Source organism: Monopterus albus, unplaced genomic scaffold (assembly GCF_001952655.1).
Source record: "Monopterus albus unplaced genomic scaffold, M_albus_1.0 scaffold164.1, whole genome shotgun sequence".
NCBI classification, from domain to species: Eukaryota; Metazoa; Chordata; class Actinopteri; order Synbranchiformes; family Synbranchidae; genus Monopterus; species Monopterus albus.
The window spans coordinates 209895-233122 of record NW_018128044.1 but is presented as its reverse complement, the minus strand read 5'-3'; the positions used below and the strand labels follow the sequence as shown (position 1 = coordinate 233122).

The window sequence follows — 23228 nt, the reverse complement described above, 5'->3', positions numbered from 1 at the left end:
GTGTGATGTCTGCTCTGGTTGGATATATTGGATATATATTGAATAGGCAGATTAAGAACAAATATATTGATCGACTGAGGTTTGAAATGGAGCTGATATGAGTGATAAGCTCTCTGAAACACAGTATGCCTTATTTCAAATGACCTGTTACAAAGGTGAGGAAGGTTACAGGTCATTCATAATTAGATTAGATTAGTGATGCACATGTATAGGTGCCTGTCTGTAGTAGTTGATTAACAGGAGATTGAATTATGAGTAACCTGACCTTAAACATGACCGTGTGTGGCAGCCATATCAGACCAGCTCGATGTATGTATGTACTATCTCCACTGTAGTGAAGCTGCACACTAACAAAAACAAAATGTCACCTGTCCATATGTGTTATATGTCGGGACCATCCAGGAGTCGGTGTACGCACGGTGGCTGAAGCTGTACACATTCCCTGCTCTTGTCCTATATTCACGAGGGTGGGTCTTAGCAACAGCGACTAAACGGCTTCTCGTGGACTGTACCAAGTCAGTGGAGCAGAGACGGGTGGAAACACTGTGTACATGATCAGTGTGGTGATCTACTGCATCATTTTATTAGCAAATATGACAGTATTTTCTCACTCACTTGATTATGAACAGAATTCCTTAATAGCATGTGTTGTCCTCTGCTGTTACAAATCTTAGTTATTCCAGTCAGGACTCCGTACTCCAAGGTTCCTGCAAAGTTATGGGTTATTCAGAGACATGTTTGAGGTGAAGGAAGACATAGAATTTGATCAATTCTCTGGGGAATTTTTATTAAAAATGTACAGAGTGAATGTACATCAGCACCAAGATGGGGCACCATGAGAAGTGAGGCTGCAGGAACCATCCAGGAACCTCATAGCCTTTCATCTCCACTCTTCTGATTCACATTTATACCAAGATGCCCAACAGGATCAGGGGTTAGCCATTGGTTTCATATCAGGCTGGAACTAACAGTTATTTTTTTATTATCAATCAATTTGGGACCAGCAAAATGCAAAGCCATAATAATCTTATTCTTCTCATGGGTTTATTAGGCTTCAACTCCACACCAGGACCGGTTAATATAGCCTTCATCTTTTCATGTATTGGATGTTACAGATTTTTTTAGATTTATGTGAGACTTGTACTGTTATTTACAGTTTGTGGAAATTTTTCAGTGTAAACTAAAGGGCAGCCCAGTATTTTAGTTGGATGGCCAGATGACTCCTGTAGACTCCCAAAGATGCTTGTATATACATTTGGAAAAGTATTAAGGAATGAATGAACGTGTCTTTGTGTCAGTCTTGCACTTTTTCCTCCCATCCTCTCTCCTTCCTGTTTCACTCTCTACCTTCCTCCTGATAATCCACATGATTCACTCCCCACTCTCTGTCTGAAGGTCTAGTTATGTTAACACAGATTGCACAATATAATAATTCAAATACTGCTTTGGGTTGTGTGCATAATACCTTTGGTCATGCAAAAGGATCAGTTAAGGGGCACCACTTTAGCAGAGGTGTTTATTACCGTGCACGGTTGCATGGTCTGTTAGATGTGCTGCGTTTACAGCCAGAAGAATATGATGTGACTTTTGCTATAGGAAGTCCCTAATCTTAAACTTGTGTGGATGAGAAAGAGCAGGGAATGGAGGAAGTTGAAACAGATCATTGGAACACTTTGGTTTCCCAGCCAGTGGATTCAGATTTTACCACAAATTTCAGCTTTTGACATATGAAGTATTTTTCAGAGTTAAGATAAACAGCTTGGCTGTTTGGCTGCGCTTCAGAGCAGTAGTAATAGTGGTAGTAGTAGTAGTAGTACTAGTTGCTGTTCTTATACTTGGATGCAAAGACCGCAGCCCACTCTTCTGGGTGTAAAATCGATATTTTTCGACATCCGTGTGGTGGAGATAGCAACTTACCCTCTGCAGTGCACGTTTTATTTATCATAACAGTGAGTTGCTCAGTGTCAGCCATTGACTATATATAAAAACTGGACAAACCCACCATGATGACACCCATTGGTTTTCTGAAGAGTGGTTTTGAAACTTTATGTAGAAAGGACAAGTACATAATGACAAAGACACCGTCATTACCAGCAGGACGTTAGAGAAAAGAAACCTCTAACCGCCTCACATGTTTATTCTTCTTTTTACCAAAACTACTTTACAGTTGTCACAGAGTTTCTTGTTTGTTTTTCTATATTGTAAACACTTCCTGACAAGGTTTCACAGTAAAGGCCTGCAGCCCCCAGTTTTGCTTCTGTATTTATGTATTTCACATGAATCATATTAAAGAAGTGTCAACATAGTCAAGAGAGTATCTACAGAAAACTGCAGCGCTCCGACTGAGACCATGCGGTTTGAGGATCTGCAGCCAGAGTGCCAGATTACTCCCAGACTGCCATGAGTGAATGAGTGTAGCTGGACGCATAAACATATTATCTTTCAGCCTCGACGGTTCACCGCTTGTTTTTGTTTTTAGCCACTCTGTGTCACAGTCTAGAGATAGCAAAGTTAGGTCAGTGATCCAGTTTGTCATCTGACACTTCATGCCCTTAAAGCCGTAACAGTGGGATAGCAACGTTAGGTCAGTGAACCCGTAGATTTACAGTATATGAATCACTGTAGAAAAGGAAATAAATGTGAAAATGAGCTTTTTTTTTAACTCCTACACTTGTTGCTCTCTGTGATGGAGACTGATTCAAGATAATAATAACGGTTTAATGCAGTCAGTGTAAACGGTGATGATGACAGTTGAATACTGCACTCTAAGCTGCATCGATTAAAATATATTTTATATTTACTGACCAACCTGCTGCCCTTGTCTCTATTTACACATAGGGAATAATCAGTCTAAAATAAACATGTAATACTTGTTTTCTTTAAACCTGTTGCCTGTTTAAACTGTGAACATCATAGTATGTGTCTTTGCCGTCGACTGCAGTTATAGTTCATTTACTTCTTGACTTTTTTTTTGTGAAAATGTACCTTTTTACTGTGGGAATGCACAGAATGCAGCAAATACATTTGGTGTTTCTAGGTACATCATTCAAATGAACTACTGCATCTTATGTTCTCTTTATGTCATTAAATTTGACCTGTGTTTACTTGTTGCCAAAAATACAGACATGATCAGGACTTGTCAATCATAACTGAACGCTAAGGTCATTCTTGAAATACTGACCCTGTCTTCTGCCCTCTGGACAGTGAAACAGGAATTAGATTGCATTACATGCTGTATTAAGAAGCTCTTTAACTTTGTAAACCCTGCAGAAACTCTGTAACTGATTTTTGCAGCTCTGTGTGTTTGTGTGGTTTATTGTGTTGGTCTTAAAACCAGGTTCTGGTAGATGAAAAAAGTTTTAACTGTAACATTTGGCTTACAGCATTTTGCAGGAACCCTGTTAACTGTCCTCTAAACACGATGTACTTCATCAAGCATTGCAGCATTTTCTGTTGCCATGGCTACAATCCCGATGCAGTAAAAATGAGTGAGTTTTTTGATAAAAAATAAATAAATAAATAAAAAATAACAGGTACAAGTTCATTAAGGGAGACAGAAGAGAAATGTCACAAAATTGACCAGACCAAATATTAGGGAGGCTTTTGAACATATTTCAATCTAAAACAATATTACCACAAACTACAGTGTTAAAATTAGTTGAATCAGATGCAGGTTTCCTGCAGAACATGTTATTTTGTGGCCTGCCTAGGCTTTCATCCTGGTAGCAGGCTAAATTCCAGTGTTACGTTCATTTCCCTACGTAACGTTGTGTATTACTGAATCAAAACTATTCTGATGTTTACTAAATGCAGTGTGACAGTGTAATTTGCTCTGTCATTAACGGATTGAACTACATATGTAAATCTGCTTCACTGTGTACACATTATGCATGGCATATGATTTTTAAAGCTTGATTTATGATTTATGTATCTGCAATAAATACGTCCAGGTCTTTCAGTGGCTGGACAAGCACAGAAAATTCACCCTCATTCTCACTGCATAGCTAAAGAATTAATGATTATGTTCATTATCAAATAATCTCAACTTTTTTTTTTTCTCGATTAATTGAGCAACTGTTTGGTCTATTAAATGTTTGTGTAACTGGTTCTGGTAACATTTTGGTGCATGTGCCACTGTTAAAACTAAAGAAAGGCAGTGTTATCTTTGGCTTTTCTGTTTTTATTCTGCTGTACTAAAAACTTGCTGAACTGTGGCCCCAGACTAAAGGTCACATGAGCTGTGCATTGTGCTGACCTTATCATTGACTGTATACTATAATCAAATGTAATTATGACTAGTGCATGACAGTAAGAGCTGTTAATTAACTGATGACTTTGTCTTCAAACCAAACTATAAAGGCAGTCAAAGAATATTCTTAGTTATTACTTGAAGCATGTTTAGATTGTTGTAATAACTGCTGCATTGACTGATGGGGAATAAAAGATCAGTGGTTTTGCTGTGGGATTCACAGTAAAGGTTGTGTTTATTTGGTCACTGACTTTACTGTGTGGTCCTCCTCCACAGTCAGTTAAAGCTGAAAATGAGTGCACTAGGGGAAAGCCCCCTGGATCCTGCCACGCCAGAGTCGCGCAAGAGGAAGGGCTCGCCATGCAACACGTCAGGGCAAAGGTAAGGAACTGGCCGTGTTTTCTGTTTGGTCAGCAACACGACATTACTGAGCAAGAAGATGTCTGAGAAAACTGCCATGATGGTGTTGTTACCAACTTGTCAGTCACAGTTTAGTTTCAAAGAAAACTACGTGATAACTCGGTGACACTGCTGTGAACCTGCACAAACTTTCCAAAGTCAACAAAACGACTGCAAAACATTATATTTGCAGGAGGGCACTCATAACAACAACAGGTCTTCTGTTCAAATATTTATCAGCTGCCCAGTGTGTGAAAGTAAGAACTTTGATATTTTGAATTGAATTTTTGATAACAGAGTTGCGCTGTAGCAGTGGAACAACAAGTTTGCCTTCAGGTTGTGTACAGTGCACATCAGGGATTTATTTAATTGATATTCGCTCTCTCTGATGTTTTTGTTGAGCTTCTGTGGCTTCTGCAGCTGCAGCACAGCCCCCCCATGAGGGCAGGGTTAATGCATGTCAGAGAAGTCAGCGCAGCAGCCCATCCATGGTTTAGCTTGATAGTTAATCAAGCTAAACCAGTGTCATTGTCTGGTAATTGGACTGTGTTATAAAAGTTGTTAGAAGAAACTTGATTCCTAAATCAAATGATATCTTTTGTTACATTAACCTCTAGAGTCCCTGCGTCCTCATATGAGGACCGCACAGCTTGGGTTTCCAAAGCTCAGGACTCTAGAGGTTATACAACTGAAATGTATTTTTACACTGCTGAGTTAAATAAAAACTTTACATGTTTTAAACTTAAAGACGTCTTGATTCAACACCCAGCATCTGATAAGCGGGTTGAGATTCATTAAAATGCTTTGGAACCACATCCCTGCTTGTTGCAGCTCTCCTCACTTACACTGCTCTTCACAATCATTTGGCCTCATAAACGGTCACTTATCCCCCTCTGTAGAGCAAGAAGCAAGTTGTCTGATGAGTGGCGACATGCTCAAGATGTGTAGCGGGAACCTGTGGACACATAGTGTCCTGTGTGTGTGAGCGTCTAAGGCCTGATGGCTGCTGTAACTGCCTTGCTTGTATTTCTACAGCAACTACATGCAGCCACTGACCTGCACATTAACACAGCAGCGCCCTCCCTTTCTCCCTCCCTCCCTCGGCCACCACGCCTGTGTGTTCTGGCGGGCCCAATGCACTGACCTACTTTTGCTGTTGTCATCCCACACACACACTCACATACGCACACATTTCTTTTTTTGTGTTTACCATATGCCTTGCTGTAACTTGTCTGCCTGAAGGTATATTAATGGAATAAGGTTAAACACAAGGCTGTGCAAAGAGTCTAAAGAGGCTTGAGTTGAAGGCTTAATGTTTAACTTAGTGATATAGGACAACTTTCAGATGGTAGAGCTGGGTGAATAATAACACTACATTTTGCTTTTACACATCACAAACTTTGAACTGTGACAAATGGCAGCTCATAATTTGAACCACCTGCTATTTGATAAGGAAACAAGTTCCAGTTGCTTTCTGTTCTTACGTAACCACTGTGATCTGAAACGTGAACGTAAACGTGAAGTTGTTTTTCTCTGAGGGGCTCGCCTGTTTTTGTCGCACAAGGACACATAAATGCATGTGCATATTGTTGACGCAAAATGCACATTCTTGACAATGTTTTCAGTGCTCCATTGATCTACAGGTGGCGATCACACTTCAAGTACACAGCAGTGCACCAGCACAGACAGAGAGCACTCTAGTGGCGTAAACGGTGTGGGGTTTAAAACATAAAAATATTCATTATTTTATTTTTTATGTTCATTATAATGGTGAACTTATTCATTATTTTATGATTAATTGATTAAACACTTGGTCTATAGAATTTCAGCAGCTAGCAAAAAAATAACAATGAATAAAATTTATACACGTCTTGTTTTGTCTGTTTTCTCCAACCAACTGGAGCTGGACTGATGTATTAATGTATTGCAGAAAACAGGAATGCACCAGTACCACTATTTGCAGACAGAGTACAAGTACTTGCCAATACCAAATACAGATACAAGTACTTGATAATAGTGCAGTTTATACTATAAAATTGACACTTGCCATAAAAGTGCATTGATTTTGGAATCAATCCAGCTTCTTCTCCTCCGCCTAACAAGCTGCTCAGCCAGCATAAGGCTGACCTAATGTTGCCATTAAGTGGCACTGGTGCGTAGTATCAGACAGCTATTACAAGTAGCAGTACAAGTACTAGAGGGTGGTATCGGACTCAATACTGGTATCGGTGCATGTCTAGCAGAAACGTACATCGGTGCACCTTGGCCAATCAGTAGCAAACAATGCCATTACAAAAGATATGTTCCACTCACTAGAGTTTAATAAATCAGATTTAAATGATCCTTATTTAAAATGTTTTTTCTGATATGTGCTTATTTTAAAAAGCTGCAGGTCTAACATTTTGAATTACAGTTAATTTCCTTTATGTGTTGAAAAGCACAAAATGCACGTGACTGCATGTTTCACTCTCGCATTGTGTCTTCATACGTGTCTTTTCCTGCAGTCTGGAGAAGCGGAGACGGGAGCTGGAGCGCCGATACATCGAGGAGCTGGCTGAGCTGCTGTCGTCCAATATGGCCAACATTGCCAGTGTCAGCATCAAACCTGATAAGTGCCACATCCTCAAGAGCACTGTGGACCAAATCCAGCAGATCAAACGGTGCGAGCAGGGTGAGCACGCATACACTGTGCCAAATGAAGAAACTGTCCTGTGTCCTGAAAAACCTGGAAACTTTCAGACCAATTTTCCATGGTATAAGGATGGAGAAAACAATCAAATCGCTGTTTTGTTGTGTTTTTAGTTGATTTTGTTTTGGGAAATAAAGTTTTTACAAATCTGAAAGTGTATTTTAAACAGTGTTAAAGCTTCATGCTGATGTCCAACACCCTTTAACCACAACAAGTGAATCATAATCCAGAACTGCTCATTTGAGTTACTTTTACCTGAACCCTTAAATGCCAAATCAGAAGCTATGGTTCATATCTGACATGTCAGCATTATGCCCTAGAGAATTATACCTTCAATAAAGAACAAATAAAAATTATTTAAAAGATAAGAGCAAAGAGGAACAAATCAGAACAGAATGCATCAGTAAATACCTTTGAGAAAAAACATAGGTCTTGAGATTTGACACTTGAAACATTTTTCAGAACACTGGCATGTCTTTGTATCCAGATTTCAGATTGTATTTGTTTCCTCCTGGCAGAGAAAGCAGCTCTTCTGTCTCCAGATGAAGAGGTGCAGAAGAGCGACATCTCCTCTAATAGCCAGGGGCTGGTGGAGAAAGAGGCCCTGGGGCCCATGCTGCTAGAGGTGAACAACACCTGCACCAACACAACATTTCTTCCCCAGCACCACTACTGGAAGCGTTGCTCAAACTCAACACACTTTTCTTTCACCCCTCCTCGTTCTATTCTGGCTCCTTCTCCTGCTCATCCAGGCCCTTGATGGGTTTTTCTTTGTCGTCAATTGGGAGGGCCGCATCGTCTTTGTCTCTGAGAACGTGACAAGTTACCTCGGATACACCCAGGAGGAGCTGATGACCTCAAGTGTTTACAGCATCCTCCATGTGGGAGACCACAATGAATTTGTACGCAATCTGCTGCCCAGAAGCCTGGGTGAGTGACCTGGAATCTGCATTCTAATACTTTATATCCAGTGTTTAAAGATGCCATTAACTGTCATATGCAAATTACACATCTCTTTTTTTTTTTTTTTTTTTTAGATATTTTGTAATGACATTTTCAGCATCTTTAAATTTGGCAGTTTGTGAAACCCATTAAAGAAGCAGCAACATTAGCATACAGTCTTTAATACCGTTAATTAGTATGGTTTATTAAAGGAAAATACTGTAGCTAAGGTGAATTTAATCAGCTATGAAGAAACATAGGATTAAAATTTTAAGTGAAAGTTTTTAGTGCTCTACACAAACCTACAAAATTTTCTAGGAGAGGAGAAAAACGGTAAAGTAGGAGTAGAGAAGCAGCCTATGTGTGGGTGAGTCTGAGGGGTGAGGTAGGTATGAAACTACGAAACAGTGAATTTCTTCACTGTGAATAGAATTTTTAGCTCCAACCTTGAGAAGAGATTATAATGAAAAAGGAAGGGGGCCTGAGGGGGTTGTATAAGGACACAAGATAAACGCGCAGTAGGCGACAGGAATGATTCTGCACCAGTAATTACAGCTCTCCATTCTCCTTAGAAACAGATCTCCAAAATATACTCACACAGAGCAGCTTGAAAACAAATCAATTTCATTTTAAAGGGTCCTTGAATGCTTCTTGTAATGTTCCGGTGCTTTCTTCGATAAACTAGGCATGGAAACAGTTTTTATACTGTGTCACATCAACACATCTCTGTTATAGTTTTCAGCCATGACTATGATGACTCTAAATGATCCATCTTTAAGACTGCAGGCTTCTAGCAGCCTTCGCACAGCATTCAGGAGGCATGAGGAGATTTTGCAAGAAACTGGCTGAACTGCTCTTTGGTCCAGAAGCATCTTAACTACAGTTTTTTAATGATGCTAAAGTGTCAGAATTTAGTTTAAAGCAGTTGTCTCCCAACTGGAGGGTTGGAGGTTCGAATCAAGGTGCCTGCAGTCCACATGTCGAGGTGTCCTTGGGCAAGACACTGAACCCCCAAGTTGCCCCCGCTGGTTAGAGCCATCGGTGTGAGTTGGTGCTGCAAGATGGCTGCCTCGGTTCTGTACTGGAAACAAATTCCTTGTGTGTAACATACTTGGCCAATAAAGGTGATTAGAGGTTCCTTTTTAGAGATATAAAATATAAAATATGAAAAGATCACTGCTTGTTTTATCGCTGCTGACTGTGGCAGAGGAAACTGAAATGTGATAACTGGAAAAAGCAGTTGTTAAATCAAAGTGGGAGACTGGTCAGGCTGAAACAGGGAAGCAGAGAGAGAAACACAAATTTAAAGATGCATCATAAAGTTGGGCTACAGGTACACACCACAAGACAAAACGGCAATCCCTAATTTTTCACACAACTCACAACAGCTTTAGATGTGTGTGGGCAGCCTGCAGACCAGCCTCAGCAAGAGCCGAAATCACAGATGATTGTCGCTTCAAGGCTTATTTTAGGATGAGTCAGGGACAACGTCCACAGTCGATCCTGCCTGCTTAATGTGTGTCTGCAGTAGGTCCCCACTACAGAAGGCTCGCCGCTCAATTCATCTAATTGGACAGTGGAAAAAATGCCAATGACATCTGGCACTTTTCTGCTCTGAGTTGAAGTATTTTCAATTGGTGGTGTTCAGGAAGCTCCTACAAAAAACAAAAGGCAGAGTGGAAAAATGAGGCGCTCAGTGATGCAAAAACAACAAGCAAAACACATCGGTCTCATTGAAAACATTTAGAAACTTACATTTTTATGTTCTGTTGCTTTTCAGATATATGCGACATGCATCATAACCTTGGAAATAAAGAATCTGAATAAGTTAATTGAAGTTCATCCTCATCAGTACATCATTTATTTGTGTTTATCTTCTGTTTATCTAGTAAATGGTGTTCCATGGCCACAGGAACCTGGCCGAAGGAACAGCCACACCTTTAATTGCCGCATGCTCAAGAGGCCGCCAGACGAGGTGGATTCAGAAAATCTGGAAGCTCGGCAGCAGTATGAGATCATGCAGTGTTTCACCGTGTCCCAGCCACGGGCAGTGCAGGACGAGGGAGATGGTACATGCAAACACAACGAGTGCACACAGTCTGCAGACATTTACTACACGGAGTCGATAGATTTGACAGTTTTTAAAGCTAGTGCAAATGTATGCACAGAATGGAAGCAAGGAACACTGATCTGTGTCCTTATTTTTGTAAAGCTTTTTCTAACTATTATTTTAAAAATGCATGTTTAGATTCTTTAAAACCTTGTGCATGAGCCCTACAGAAAGCAGTTTATTCTCTGCCAGAATTGTCCTTCTTTATGACGTGGCTGGTGGTGATTTCCAGAAGATTGTGGAACATAACAGACCTGTGTGTGAATCTACTGCTGTGACATTTAACACGTCCTCGTTCTCAAGATTCCTCTATCATGACTTCCACTCACTGTAAATTGACAGGGGCCAGATTCTTGCAGGACTCGGCATATTTAATATGAGTCAGTTTTGCAGTGGCCTTGAAAATAATCGTGCGATTTAGTTCCTGCGTTGCAGATTTGCTGTGCTTTTTACTTTTTTCTGTTTTGTGTCAGTTTTAAGTCTCAACATCTGTTGTTTGCACTTGTCCCGTCTTTCTTCAGACCTGCAGAGCTGCCTGATCTGTATTGCTTGTCGGATACCTCGCACCCAGCCTGTCGGCACCGAGTCTTTCATCACAAAGCAGGACCCCACAGGTAACGTACAGACACAAACAGGTATATGGACAGAATTCCCAGACGTCATTGAATTGGCTGAAAGATGATGGGATTTTAAGAGGTGTACTCAACATGAGTCGATGAGTCTGGAGTTGATTTGCTTTACAGGAAATTAGTTTTCATCATACTTTACACATTTTTAATGTAATGCTAATAGAAAATGTTCCAGCTCAGAAAGCTAGAGTTTTTTTCATGAGGGTCACTGTGTGAACCCAGAATGTGTGGAGGATAATGAAGATGTTGAAATCAATGCAGACAGATTTTTAGTGTGCGTGTGCGGTGTTCTCCTTCAGGGAAGATCATCTCCATAGAAACCAGTGCTTTGCGAGCGACAGGCCGGCCTGGCTGGGAGGACCTGGTCAGGAAGTGCATCTATGCTTTCTTTCAGCCCCAGGGCAAAGAGCCTTCCCACGCCAAGAAGCTGCTGCATGAGGGTGAGCGGACGCAGTGGATAGTTTGAGCTTCACTACCAAAAATCATTGATATGCTCTGTTCCAGCTTTGTCTGGCTTACCAGAGTTTCAGGGCTATTTTAATAACATTATAGTAGATTGAATTTGAATCTAGGTTTCAGAAACTTTTCATACGTTCTGCACATGTTTTGGAAGCCTAGACACTGCACTTTCATATTAATGTCTTGGAATGAAAAGGACTGTAAAAGAATAGGGGTTAGAATGGAGTGGGTATATACCACTAACGTTTATTTTCCTTTTTGATTAATTTGCTGTTTATTATTTAACTTATGTATTCATTATTTAGTCTAGAAAATAGATGAAAACGCTGTTATGATTTTCTAGAACCTATACTGATGTCTACAATTTGATGTGAAAGTATCATTTAGACCTCAGGGAGAGTCAGAGGATACATGAAGGAGAAGGCTCAAAACAAACAGGTGTCTGACAACTGTCTGCCTCTTCCTCTGTGTGCTGGTGTGTGTCTGTGTGCGTTCCCAACAGTGATGATCCATGGCACTGCTATCAGCCCGCTGTACCATTTCACATTAAGCGACGGCACCCCGCTCAGCGCTCAGACTCGCTGCAAGTTCTGCTGCCCCCCCAACCCAGACGTACAGCCCTTCATTATGGGCATTCACACTATCGACAGGTACTCTGTTAGACACATACACACACTATTGTGGATGTGTCAGTGCACAACCCTGATACACTGGGATCCAAAGAACTGTGCTTTCAATAATTTTATCATTAACACCTGTGCTTTTCCTGTTGTGACGTCATGATGTTGTTCGTGAAACAAGCCCAAAAAAATTGTGGTCTATCTGCTTAAGATGTTAATTTGGCTTCAGGTAAATCTGGTCACGTGCAAATTAGTTGCTGGTTCTAAACATTTGAAAAAGAAGCCCAGTGTTACGTGTCGATGCAGGCATTAGATATATGAAGCTGTAAGAGCTGTAATCACAAACAGTAAAGTAAAATTATCTAACATGGGTTCTCATTGGTTGATAGAGACTGTAAGGTCAGAGTGAGTGTGTTTACATGCACATTTACATGAGTAGGCCAGATATGATCAGGTGTTTGTGGTATCCCAGTTACATTTTATGCTTATCAGCATCACATCCTCAGTTTGACACTGGTAATGCAGGTGATTAATGTTATTCTTTCTGTAGTCTTCTGTTGATTAGATTCAGGCAGTCAGGTCAACCTCAGCTGCTCAGTAGTGTGCAGAAATGACTGGACATGAGAGAGTGAAAGACACTGCTTCTGATGTAGATGATATGAAAGCTGGATCCTTTTCATTGTATAGATGAAGCTGAATAATTCACTTTATGTTCTATGTAAAACCAGGATAAGGCTCAAAATCGAAATACTAATGTACTGTATGGACTCCTCAGGTTACTGTTATCTCATGTTTCCCTCCTTTCTCCCAGGGAACACAACACTGCTAGCTCTCAGGAAAACACTAACCCCAGCCTTCCACTGACCCTTGGCAGCCTTGCCCAAACTCCTTCCCGCTCCCCAAACCTTCCTCCTGGCAGCAACTCAACCCAAGGCTCAGCCCTCACTACACCCGGCCTTCACCCCAACAACAGCAATGCCTCCTCTCACGGTCATAACCCAGCCACACCCTCAGGCTACCTGACGCCCAATCGGACATGTACCCAGCAGGTCAGCAGTCCCTCTTCGTTGAGCAGCCCACTCACAACTACCCCTACCTCTTTTATGTCACCCAGGATGCCACGAGCCAGTCCTGGGTTAGGGGGAAGTCCTCGGGTGCCAGGGAACCCCTTCTCTCCCTCCACACCAGGCCTCCATTCCCCAGCTGGGGCACTGAGCAGTGGAGGCAGCCTCAATGGGCAGCAGATTGGCAGTGACAGTAGTGGTGGGTCAACAGGGTCCTTCTCCCTGTCCTCTCCTGGCCCACAGAGACAAGCCAATACACCCACCAGCTCCTCTACCCGGCCTCCATCAGCAAAACCCCCAGAAGGAGGAGAAGAAGAGGGAGAGGACTCAGTTAAAGCCTCCCATCCTTCTTCTTCACAGTTAGGTAACCCCAGACTCAGTCAGCTGCTGGATAGCACTGGCACAGGAGTTGAACCAGACAACAACAGCAGCATCTACTGTACCTCATCACCTCATCCTCCTAACCCCCCTCTTGCCCCTCAGTGCCCTCCTTCTCACAGTACTCTGACAGAACGACACAAGATCCTTCATCGGCTGCTCCAGGACAGTAGTCCCAACGATGATTCCGCTGCTACAGAGGAAGTAAGCAAAAACGAAGTTGAGATCAAGAAGGAGCCCCCTGGCACTCTGGTGCTGACCACAGCACCCTCCAAGTCCTCCTCCAGAGAGCCACAGGACCACCAGTTACTCCGGTTTCTCCTGGATACAGATGAGAAGGTGACTCACATTGTTTTATTTTTTAAAAATGCAGGAATTTGTCAGTTTTCCTTTTAAGTATTGTGAAAAAGATTGATTAAAAACAACTGGCTAAGTAACCTTGCCTTCATCCAGGCAAGTTGGCCTGATTAGGGTGGTTATTTTGCCTTCATTAGGTTGCATTAAAGTTGGTGTGCATCTCGCTGTGCATTTTACTATAACAGTAAGAAACTGAACTTTTGTTTTTTTGAAGGACTTGGTGGACCTGCCACCTCCATCTGTTCTCAGCCTGCAGACTGTCAGGGTAAAAGTGGAGAAAAAAGCCAGCAGAGAAGGAATGACCTGCATGGGGTGTGCTATTGCACCAGGCAGTGCATGCAGGTCCTCAGGAGTTTCCAGCAGCTCAGTTTGCATCAGCCCCAAGTCCAGTCCTGTAGGAGAGAATCACCATGACAGCAGAGACTCTGTGGTATAATTGTTGTTAATAACACAAACAACACAAGCTAGAGTGTTACAGTGTCACTGAAATGTCTTCGCTCACACACCTGTCTCTGCCAGGTTGAGGTTAAGGTAACTGCTGTGATACTCGGTTGTGTACTTTATTATTCACTGCAGGTCTGAGAATTTGCAGCATTTCAGCTGCAAATAATAATATAATAACACTAACAAGTACATCGTTCAGTCCAAAAACTTGAATTAATTTTTAACTTTTACTTCACTGGTTTTGGTTTATGATACAGTTACTGTATATATCATTCTGAATTGATGTCTATTACAAAGGATCATATTTTGTTGTTAATAAATGCATCTTTAATATAAAAAAGGAATAAACAATAGGCAAAGGTATTTATACTACTTAGCATTATTAAAAATGTTGGTGAGTAGCTCAGTTTATTTTAGGAAGTAGAATTAGGTACAAATTAGAGACATGTTTCCACAAGTTCTATTTAAACTAGACAAATAGAAGTAAAAATGGTTGTGGAACTGATCTTTAGTAAATTTAGCCTCACTGTAACCAATGAAATATGATAGCCAATAAGACAGGACATGCCTTCCACAGTTTGAGTCAGTTGCAACATTGACTTGACTTATAATAAACTCAACTGGCTTAGACTATGCAGAGCTGTGTCCAGCTTGGATCAGCAGCACAGTCCTGTGTCCATCTCTATGGAGTCTTCTCCTGTGTTGGCATTTGCTTGGCAGCCATTGTTGTCAAGTTCAGTGTTTGGTTTCTTGGACTTTGTCTCCAATGTGGGCTCAGCTACCAGCTGCAGCCTTTGAATCCCACTGGCCTTTGACCATTTGTCTCTCCCCATCTCTCTTTCACTGATTGTCTTCCTCACACTCATTTTTTTTTATTCATGTTTCTTTCATGCCATCCATGGGTTGGATATGTTTATAGTTAAGAACATAATGTATATTATTGTTCAGCCCTTTACCTTCATTTGTAACCAGTCATTCAAAACCGGCATCTTTCCAAATGAAATGAAAATAGCCAAAGTTCTCCCGCTACACAAAGGTGGTGACAAGCATTTGTTTTCTAATTATAGACCCGTTTCTTTGCTTTCACAATTTTCCAAAATATTAGAAAAGTTATTTGTTAAAAGGCTGGATAATTATATTGAATTAAATAATATTTTAACTGAAGAACAATTTGGTTTTAGAGCACATAGGTCCACAACAATGGCAGTTATGAATGTAGTTGGAACTATTACAAATTGCAAACATATCAGGGTTTCAGGGAGATAGCACATTCTTGGGTTGAAAATTATCTAACAGATAGGTTTTAGTATGTGCACCTAAATGGTGTAGAGTCTCATTTGCAGAGAATAAATTGTGGAGTTCAACAAGGTTCAGTGTTGAGACCTAACTTATTTTTAATTTATATTAATGAGATTTGTAAGGTATCGCTACAAAGTATTAACTTAAGGGGGCTGAATAATTTTGCACGCCCAATTTTTCAGTTTTTTATTTGTTAAAAAAGTTTGAAATATCCAATAAATTTCGTTCCACTTCATGATTGTGTCCCACTTGTTGTTGATTCTTCACAAAAAATTACAGTTTTATATCTTTATGTTTGAAGCCTGAAATGTGGCAAAAGGTCGCAAAGTTCAAGGGGGCCGAATACTTTCGCAAGGCACTGTATAAATTGCAAACATATCAGGGTTTCAGGGAGATAGCACATTCTTGGGTTGAAAATTATCTAACAGATAGGTTTTAGTATGTGCACCTAAATGGTGTAGAGTCTCATTTGCAGAGAATAAATTGTGGAGTTCAACAAGGTTCAGTGTTGAGACCTAACTTATTTTTAATTTATATTAATGAGATTTGTAAGGTATCTGATGTTTTCAATTTTGTCCTGTTTGCAGATGACACCAATGTTTATTGTTCTGGTGAAAATCTGGAACAGTTGATAAAGGTAGTGGAGAGAGAACTGCACATTAAAGAGCTGGTTCGATTCAAATAAATGATCTCTGAATTTATCTAAAACAAAATTCATGGTATTTAGCAATAAAATGATAGATAATAATATTCAAATTAAAATTGATAACTTATTAGAAAGAGTTAATTATATAAAAAAGATATACTCATTAATAATAATGAAAATAATAATCATAATGCATGTTCTTCTAAATATATATTCAGAATACTCAATATTTTTTATATTAAATGTCCATTAGTGCTGCTTGTGTGGAGTAAGGGTAGGCATAATAAGCTTTAGCTTCAGCCTACACCTTTGGTCAACAAACATTTTATTTATTTCATTTTATTTTTGTATGGTTATATATGTGTGCATACATGCTTTTGTTCATATGGATGTATCTACCCTTATGTTTCATGCTTTTTTGTGTAAAATAATTGCTATTCTAATTTTGCTTGTTGGCCAAAAACCTAACAACAACAATAATAATAATAATAATAATAATAATAATAATAATAATGCCACTGTACTATTGGTCTGCCCGTCCTGTCTTTCTCTGTGTTTTCCTCATCTCTGTCCCTTTCATTTGTTTATGATTTACTCTTCATCTCTCTCCTCAGATGTCTGGTGGCCCTGTTGACATGGACCCTCTCACCCAGCTGCTTCCTGGCCTCAGAGGCCCGAGTGGGGCCAAACAAGGCAATGAGGACCCAACAACCCCCGGAGGAGGCCTCCAGCTCCACTCTCCGGCTTCCCAGCTCCCGGCTCAACTCCAGTCCCCTGTGCCTCAGCTTCAATCCCCTCTATCCCAGTCCCTTCCCCAGTTGCAGTCCCCATCACCCCAGCTCCACTCCCCTTCCCCCCAGCTCAAACTGCAGTCACCCACTCAGCTCCAGCCCGGTGAGGCCAGCACTCCCCGAAATGTAAATGTGAAGAGAGAGCCTCCTGGCACTCCTAACAGAGGTACGGTTTCAACTTGGCATGTACAGATGGAAATATTTTAGAATGACTACAAAACTACAGTAGATGTGTGGACACTGAGCTTTTGAAGTGCAGCATCATTGTTTTTATTATTATTATGATTGGTGGTAGTAGTAGTAGTAGTAGTAGTAGTAGTAGTAGTAGTAGTAGTACCCAGTAAAATCCAGATCCAGGGAGCTCTCTGTTTCATTTATTTACCTTTACATTGTTTGTCCTTCTCCCTCCTAGTGGTTATCGGGGGGGCTTGCAGTGTCATCAGACTAGACACAGAACCAGACTTATTTATTCAAAGTATAGTTGTATATCTATAAAGTCTCAAAGTGTGGGTCTGTGTATCAGTATTGTACATTAAAGGTTTGTGCATTTTTGTTGTCTTATTTGTGTTTACTTGTCTTCTATGTATTTGTTTCTCAGGGCTCAGTGATGGCAGCCTGCCCTCTGGCTGCAGCCTCCAGAGTCAGTCAGCATTTGATTTCTGCAGTCCCCCTACTCCAAACCAGGCCCAGGGACAGGGGGACACCTTCCAAACCCCCAAAGACAGCAGCCCTTTTCAAGAGGCAGAAGTTATCAGCCCATTCAGTTCAAGCACTGGTACACAACACAATAGGGCCAATAGTTGGTATTATAGTCACAATTTGTCTTTGAAATGTCCTAGAAAATGTTCTCAGTACCTGTTTGGCCAGAATATATTGTTATGTTAGAAAACAGTAAGGGAAAAATGGATTCAGGTGGAAAATAGCCATAAAGCTTTGAAGAGTGACTTGACACAAAATCTGTAGAATTAAAATATTGTTGCATTTGTGTCTGTAGGCTGGAAGTTCCAACCTTTCAATCTGTTACAAATTTATTCCAGTAAAATACATTATTTTGTTCAAGATGGTGTTCTTTTTCAGGCCTAGCCAAGATGGAGGTGGGAGATGCCCAGTTCCAGCCACTGCCTATGTCTGACAGCTTGTCTTTTGATGGGTTTGGAAACCCTCTACAGGCTCCCTTGGCATCACCACAAGAGTAAATATCATTTTACTGTGTGTGTGTGTGTGTGTGTATGTATGTAGCAGAGCAGCCTCCACAGGGTGGACCCCGCCTCTCACCCAGTGTCAGCTAGGATTGGCCCCATCCCCCCCACAACCGTATTCAGGAATAAGCCGTATACATGATGGATATTTTGTTTATTCTGAACTTATGGGAGAAAAGTTGATTTAACCCACTGACGCTCCAGTGTAGTGGTGCAACAATGCAGATGATAGTATGATAGAAACACTGTGTTTCTCTGTGAGCAGGCAGTGTGTGCCCTGCACACTAGATGAAGTGCTCGGCCCTCCAACCACACCCGAAGGCCGAAATGATGAGAAAGCTCTGCTAGAGCAGCTCATCTCCTTCCTCAGTGGGACTGATGAGAGTGAACTGGCTGAGCTGGACAAGGCCCTGGGTATCGACAAACTGGTACAGGTATGTGATGAAGACTATAATACTTGAGAGAGAGAGAGGGGAAGGAGAAGTGCACAGGTTTAAAGAGTGTAGTGAGCATAAGAGGAAAGACAACCAGTTTCATTTTATGATCAGTGCATCATCATATATTTTACAGTGTTACTATAATTAATTAGTTAAAACAAATAAAACCGTGTTGGCAGCCTGTTCTTTTAAGTAAAACGCCTATGGATGTAATCGCCAACTTTTTTCCAGGTCAACTGTTCTAATTATTGTAGTTCTTACTTAATTTTAGCTTCAGAATACAACCTGTTCAGAATCTGTATTGGCTGTTATCAAGGGCGGTTGCTGGCACTTTTGCTTCAGTTTGTTTATTGTGACAAAAACAGCGATGCTGAGGAGGGAGAGTGCAATCAGGCGCAGTCTCTTGCACGCCATAAAGTCTAAGTGATGGGTCCATAGGATCAAAACCTCTTGAGTTGAAAAGAAAACCAAAGAATCCTGCGATTATTGATCACTTGGACTAAGTACAGTTGAAAATTTTTTAAATTAAAACCTGGAAAAACAAAAAGTTCACAACGTTTTATTGTTTTCAAATGACTCCTAGCTGCTTTTTTAACATAATATATATTTTTCGTCCTTCTCTTCCCAGGGTGGCTGCTTTGACCCATTGCCTCAAAACGTCCCAACCCAGCAACAGACTGCCTCCCCAGCCTCTGTGGACCCAAAACTCCCCACCTACCCTTCCCAATTTACACCAGCTCCACAAGCTCAATTTCCTACAGAACTGGCCACAGTGGGGCCACAGGTTATGGGGTTTGGAACCCCTCGAGGGGCTTTTCCCGGTGGCATGACACGACCACAAGGGACGGGCATGCAGTTCAGGCTGCCACCCAACCAACTGCGCCTGCAGCTGCAGCAGAGACTGCAGGGCCCACAGCAGGTGAAGCCACTGAGGCAGTGGCTTGTGTTTATTCAGTATTTACATAATTACGACTATAAACTATATAAGAAGGAACATGTTGATACTTGTGTTGCTTTACAATATAGTCTCTGGATAAACCATAGGCTGTGTATAAAGATGGATGACACGTCACCACCCTCCACTATGCAAAAGTGAAGCTGCCATCTTGGCATTTTGCACAGTAGCAACGAAAAGTGGAGTAACAGCATCAGACCTCAAACCATCGAAACTACACCCCTTTTTATATCATCAAATAACCTAAACGGTCACTTGTATGCACATCAGCGTAATAATATCTACCAGAAACGACAGAAATCTTCACATCTTCATCTGTGAATCTTCACATTGGATCAAACGTTTCTAAAAGAGCTCTCCATTTCCCTGCCCTCACTCATCATTAATATTTGACTCATCTCCTTCATTGTCAGCCTTTTTCTTTCTCCTCTTTCAACAATCTAATTTTTCTCTCACTGTAAAACCTGTCTAACCTTCACTCTATCATCTCTCATTTCTCATCCTTCAACACCTGCCTGACCCCTGCTAATTACATTTGTTTCTCTTTGTCTGTTGTTTGGTCTCAGCTCCAGAACAGGCTGGCAGGCATGAATCCATTTCCTGCCGGAGCCCAGCATGCAAATATGGGGATTCGCCAGGGGGTTCAGCAACCTCAAGTTCCCTCACAAGTGAGTCTCTGTGGCAGTAAATACCAATTACCTTGTTCTTGCTGCTTTACTGCCATCATTAAGTTGGTTTCACGTGGATATTCATGGCACAACAAAATCCTGAACAGTTTGAGTCTGACTCCCTGAAACTTGCAGATGCCCTGTACAAGTGACTTTATGGATAACATGGCGTATCATATGACTGAGTTCTCTGTAGCATGCTCTTATTTCTCATCATTTTTCTCAGCAACCTCCACTGAATGCCCAAATGCTGGCCCAGCGTCAGAGAGAACTCTACAGCATCCAGCACCGTCAGCGGCAGCTGTTTCAGCAGAAGGTTATGCTGATGAGACAGAACATGGCAGGCGGTCCGGCTGGAGCTGTGGGGCCCGTTGGAACTGCCAGGGTCCCGAAGGGTCCCCCCACAACGCCTCAGCAACAGTTCAACATCCCTCCAGGGTACAGCCCGATGACGGGAAACCCCCCTACCTCACCGAGTCACTTCAGCACCATGTCTGGGGGCCCTCTGGACAACAAGCTGTCCGTCAGAGTTCCTGTGAATAACCAGACACTGATGGGCGGCTTGCAGGGCCAGTTCAGCAGCACCGTGAACTCCTCACTGCAGCAGGGCCTGTTTCAGCAGTTTGGAGGGTCTGGTGAGTTCAAGGCAACATTCTGCTGCATTTTCATATCAGATCACTGTTGTTTTGTTTTGCTACACTTAATTGTAGATATTTGCATCTTTAATAACTTATACCAGTATCCAAATATTGGAAGTCTTCCTGAAAACCACCCTTAGTGGTAAACAAAAGTCCAGTGATGAATTTCATCCTTGCATTTTGTTGTTCACATAAGATGATCTGTGTAGTTGACATGAACAGGAGCACTCAGAGAGCGTATGTACGTCCACCTAGGCACAGCTTTCGCTCACTCAAACAAAATAAGATCCAGGACAACACAAAATGTGTCCAAAAATCCTTGATCCAGATCATCTTTTAGGGTCTGATAGGCAGTTATACTGTGCATCTTACCTTCAGGCTGCTGTCTTCATTATAGACCATGTTATGGCAGAAAATATGCATTCATTTGGGTTTTTTAGCATTAACTTTAAATGGCCATCAGATCCAGAATCTGGATGAAATTTGGTCTGGTGACAGACGTTGCAACCCGTTGTTCGTCAAATTTCAAACCAAAAATGGTTTTGATAAGTTTTGACAAAGATAGAATTTGGTCCATGTTAGACACGGAAGCTGTGTGTGTGATTTCATTTATGTTTTTTGTGATCTACCAGCTGTCTGTCCTTCTGCTTTGGCATTGTGCTTTTTGTCATGATATAATCACAAAATGCTTACTTGTCTCAACTAATCTAACTTTTGTATTTTTATCTTTCAAAGCTGTGGTTCAGCAAGACCCATCTTTCCCTCTTCAGATGAGCCCAACCAGCCCATTATTGTCACCTCAGAACTCAACCTCCCAGAGTCCTCTGCTTCAGCAAGCCCCGCCTCTTGGCTACCAGTCACCAGACATGAAGAGCTGGCAACAGACAGGCATGGGCACCAATAGGTTAGAAAGTGAACCTTATGTAAACAATACATACAGTTCTGTTACATTATGTATATTTACCAGGCTGATGGTTGAGGTCCTCTGAACTCTGTCCCTCCCATTCTGGATCAGACTCTTATATCTCTGTATATTGTTATATGTTTCCAGCTGCAGCCATTACACAAGGTAAAGATGAAGTGTTAGAGCACTTGCATTATTCATCAGGTCCGGTTTTGATTGACTGAGGGCGAACACGAGTCATCACCTCCAGCCAATGAGAGTGGCTTCTCATGAATAATGTACATTTTATGTTAAGGGATTCTGAGACACCCTGTTAGAGGACAGAGGGGAATCTGGGCTGTTTGTAAAGATGGATTTAGAAAAACCAAACCACTCTGGGTGAACAAAATGTCACAGATATGTTTCAAACACTTAATATTTATAAAAATGGGTCAAAAGGGCCATAATAGCAGCTGCTTTCACCTGTCCCCTGTGTAACATACTGTCTTCTCTGCTTGTTCCTGTCTGACGCAGCCTGTTCAGTCAGTCAGGGCAGAGTGCAGGGCAGCCCTTTGGCCAGCAGGGGGTTTACAACAACATGAGCATCACTGTTTCCATGGCTGGAGGCTCTGGTGGTGTCGGATCATTACCTCCCATGGGGCAGCAGGTTGGCATGAGCAACAGTAACCTCAGCAACGTCAGTTCAGTGTGCAGTGACCAGCAGGTTAGTGACTTTTCACTTGTTAGTCTTGTCTGATGATTTTTGTCAGTGCTCCTACCATCTGATTGGCTGGTGCATTTGACCAGTTGATTTATTATAACTCGACCCTGGTGCACAGTATGTTGGATATGATGTTGTCATAGTAAGATCAATGTTTTGTGTCCTGTCTGCTCTAAAATTGGCTCTGTGTGCATGTACCGTGTTTATAGATAGATATAAAGGTGTATTTACAAAGTATTGCAAAGAGAGTTGTCGTCTTAAGGAAAAGAAGGTGATGGATTCAAAACTCAGTTGAATCTACACAAATGTGATCAGCACTTGAAGTTTAAAAGGTGTAATAACTCATTTTGATGATTGGCTCCTGTGAATGATATATTATTGGATTAATAAGCTATTGGTGCATGAACGTACATATACAGGTGAGCACTTTAATATTTGAGAATACATCATATTTTCTGTTTTGTGTATATATAATATCCTGTTTATCTCGGGGTCTTGTTCATGAGTGAGGGAAAAATGGAGCGGCGGGTTGACAGATGGGTCGGTGCGGCGTCCTCAGTAATGCGGTCTCTGTACCGGTCCGTTGTGGTGAAGGAGCTGAGTCATAAGGTGAAGCTCTCAATTTACCGGTCGATCTACGTTCCTACCCTC

The 23228-nt window shown here is 41.4% G+C and overlaps 1 protein-coding gene across 1 annotated transcript in view; it reads left to right on the top strand.

Annotated features, from left to right (window-relative positions):
* Window positions 1-23228, top strand: part of ncoa1 (nuclear receptor coactivator 1) — a 46685-nt gene that overhangs the window by 15892 nt on the left and 7565 nt on the right. The window contains exons 3-21 of the mRNA XM_020615388.1: window positions 4526-4630; window positions 7153-7319; window positions 7856-7962; window positions 8090-8267; window positions 10169-10348; window positions 10911-11003; window positions 11318-11458; window positions 11980-12127; window positions 12909-13878; window positions 14111-14326; window positions 16900-17242; window positions 17675-17851; window positions 18154-18268; window positions 18541-18709; window positions 19341-19631; window positions 20234-20335; window positions 20562-20970; window positions 21709-21877; window positions 22391-22580. Of these exons, the coding sequence (XP_020471044.1) occupies window positions 4542-4630; window positions 7153-7319; window positions 7856-7962; window positions 8090-8267; window positions 10169-10348; window positions 10911-11003; window positions 11318-11458; window positions 11980-12127; window positions 12909-13878; window positions 14111-14326; window positions 16900-17242; window positions 17675-17851; window positions 18154-18268; window positions 18541-18709; window positions 19341-19631; window positions 20234-20335; window positions 20562-20970; window positions 21709-21877; window positions 22391-22580 (4254 nt within the window). The 5' untranslated portion in view covers window positions 4526-4541. The remainder of the gene's footprint in view (window positions 1-4525; window positions 4631-7152; window positions 7320-7855; window positions 7963-8089; window positions 8268-10168; window positions 10349-10910; window positions 11004-11317; window positions 11459-11979; window positions 12128-12908; window positions 13879-14110; window positions 14327-16899; window positions 17243-17674; window positions 17852-18153; window positions 18269-18540; window positions 18710-19340; window positions 19632-20233; window positions 20336-20561; window positions 20971-21708; window positions 21878-22390; window positions 22581-23228) is intronic.